Genomic DNA, 1,112 nt, shown 5'->3' on the forward strand with positions numbered 1-1,112 from the left:
CCCGTGGGCGACATTAAGCGATGGCTCGGGACTGTCCATGTGCGAATTCCATCACGGATGCCGGCCATCGGCCTCTTGGTGTGATCCGATCTAGTCCTGCAGCCGATTATATATATATATCGCCCGGGTCAACCAAGGAGCACCACCACTTATGGCCAACGGCTCTGACCCAAGCACGTCCCCCAGTAAGCAACGTCGCTCGATTCAGATCACCGATGTGTAGTTTATAGTACAACGATAGAGATAATGTACACTGTAGATGGAGAGATGGAGAGATACACAACACACCAAAATCTAATATCTGGCCGACCTCGCGTACATGCACCGTAGAGATCCTTGTAGGTCGCCCACCGACAACGCCTCTCAGGCAGGTCGTAGGCCGCACGGGCTGGCAAATCCACCGATCAACCTCTCCACATCGCCATGTAGCGACGCCTCGGACCGTCAACCGGCGTGGGGAGGGGGGCGCACAGCCGGGCGCTTGCGTTTTGTGTAGCCCTCACAACTACGGCGGAGGCCCACGTGACTGGCCGGTGGGCGGAGGAGTGGAAGGGCACAGGAGTGGGTGTTGGCGGCGTGGGCGGCCGACAGCGGTTTGCGAGAGTGAGCACAACGGGCGTAACGTCGGAGCGTATGGCCGCGTAACGGGCAGCGAGCGTGGACAGAAATGCCTAAGTCCCCTTGCAGCCCGGGTAGAGGGCATGTGTGGGTGGCCCACTTTGTATGGGAAAAGCGGCTGACGCACGGACCACCACATACTATATGGGTCCCCCCCGGTTCACTTTCGGACCACAAAACGTTTGCGCGCCGGTCTGCGGGCCAGGGAGGGCCGGTGGTACTATGTGGAAGGTGAAAGGCAGCTGATCTCAGCTGCTGGAAGCCCACCCACACTTCTTCCCTGCCAGGCAGGTCACCTCTCCGTGACTGGTGGCGCACAGGTCCTTCGGGGCCTCGCTTCAGGAACGGGGGTGCCCGCCCACCCCGGCCCGTTGGTATTTCTCCCGCGCGGCTGGTGTGTTCTCTGGTCTTAGGTGCTCTGCCCCGCGGCTGCGAGTCGACTGGAGGTCCGGAGTGTCCCTTGCGGACGCGCCCGTGACCCCTGAGATATCGTG

At 61.1% G+C, this 1,112-nt stretch overlaps 1 protein-coding gene across 1 annotated transcript; it reads left to right on the top strand.

Annotated features, from left to right (window-relative positions):
- Positions 1-151: 151 nt before the first annotated feature.
- Positions 152-679, top strand: BO83DRAFT_444223 (uncharacterized protein; the record flags this gene model as incomplete). The annotated part of the gene is made up of 3 exons (XM_025536491.1): positions 152-219; positions 331-453; positions 474-679. The coding sequence occupies 3 exons, from the start codon at positions 152-154 to the stop codon at positions 643-645; spliced, it is 363 nt and encodes a 120-aa protein (XP_025381669.1). The 3' UTR covers positions 646-679.
- Positions 680-1,112: the final 433 nt, after the last annotated feature.

This window comes from Aspergillus eucalypticola (genome assembly GCF_003184535.1).
Source record: "Aspergillus eucalypticola CBS 122712 chromosome Unknown BO83scaffold_108, whole genome shotgun sequence".
NCBI lineage: Eukaryota > Fungi > Ascomycota > Eurotiomycetes > Eurotiales > Aspergillaceae > Aspergillus > Aspergillus eucalypticola.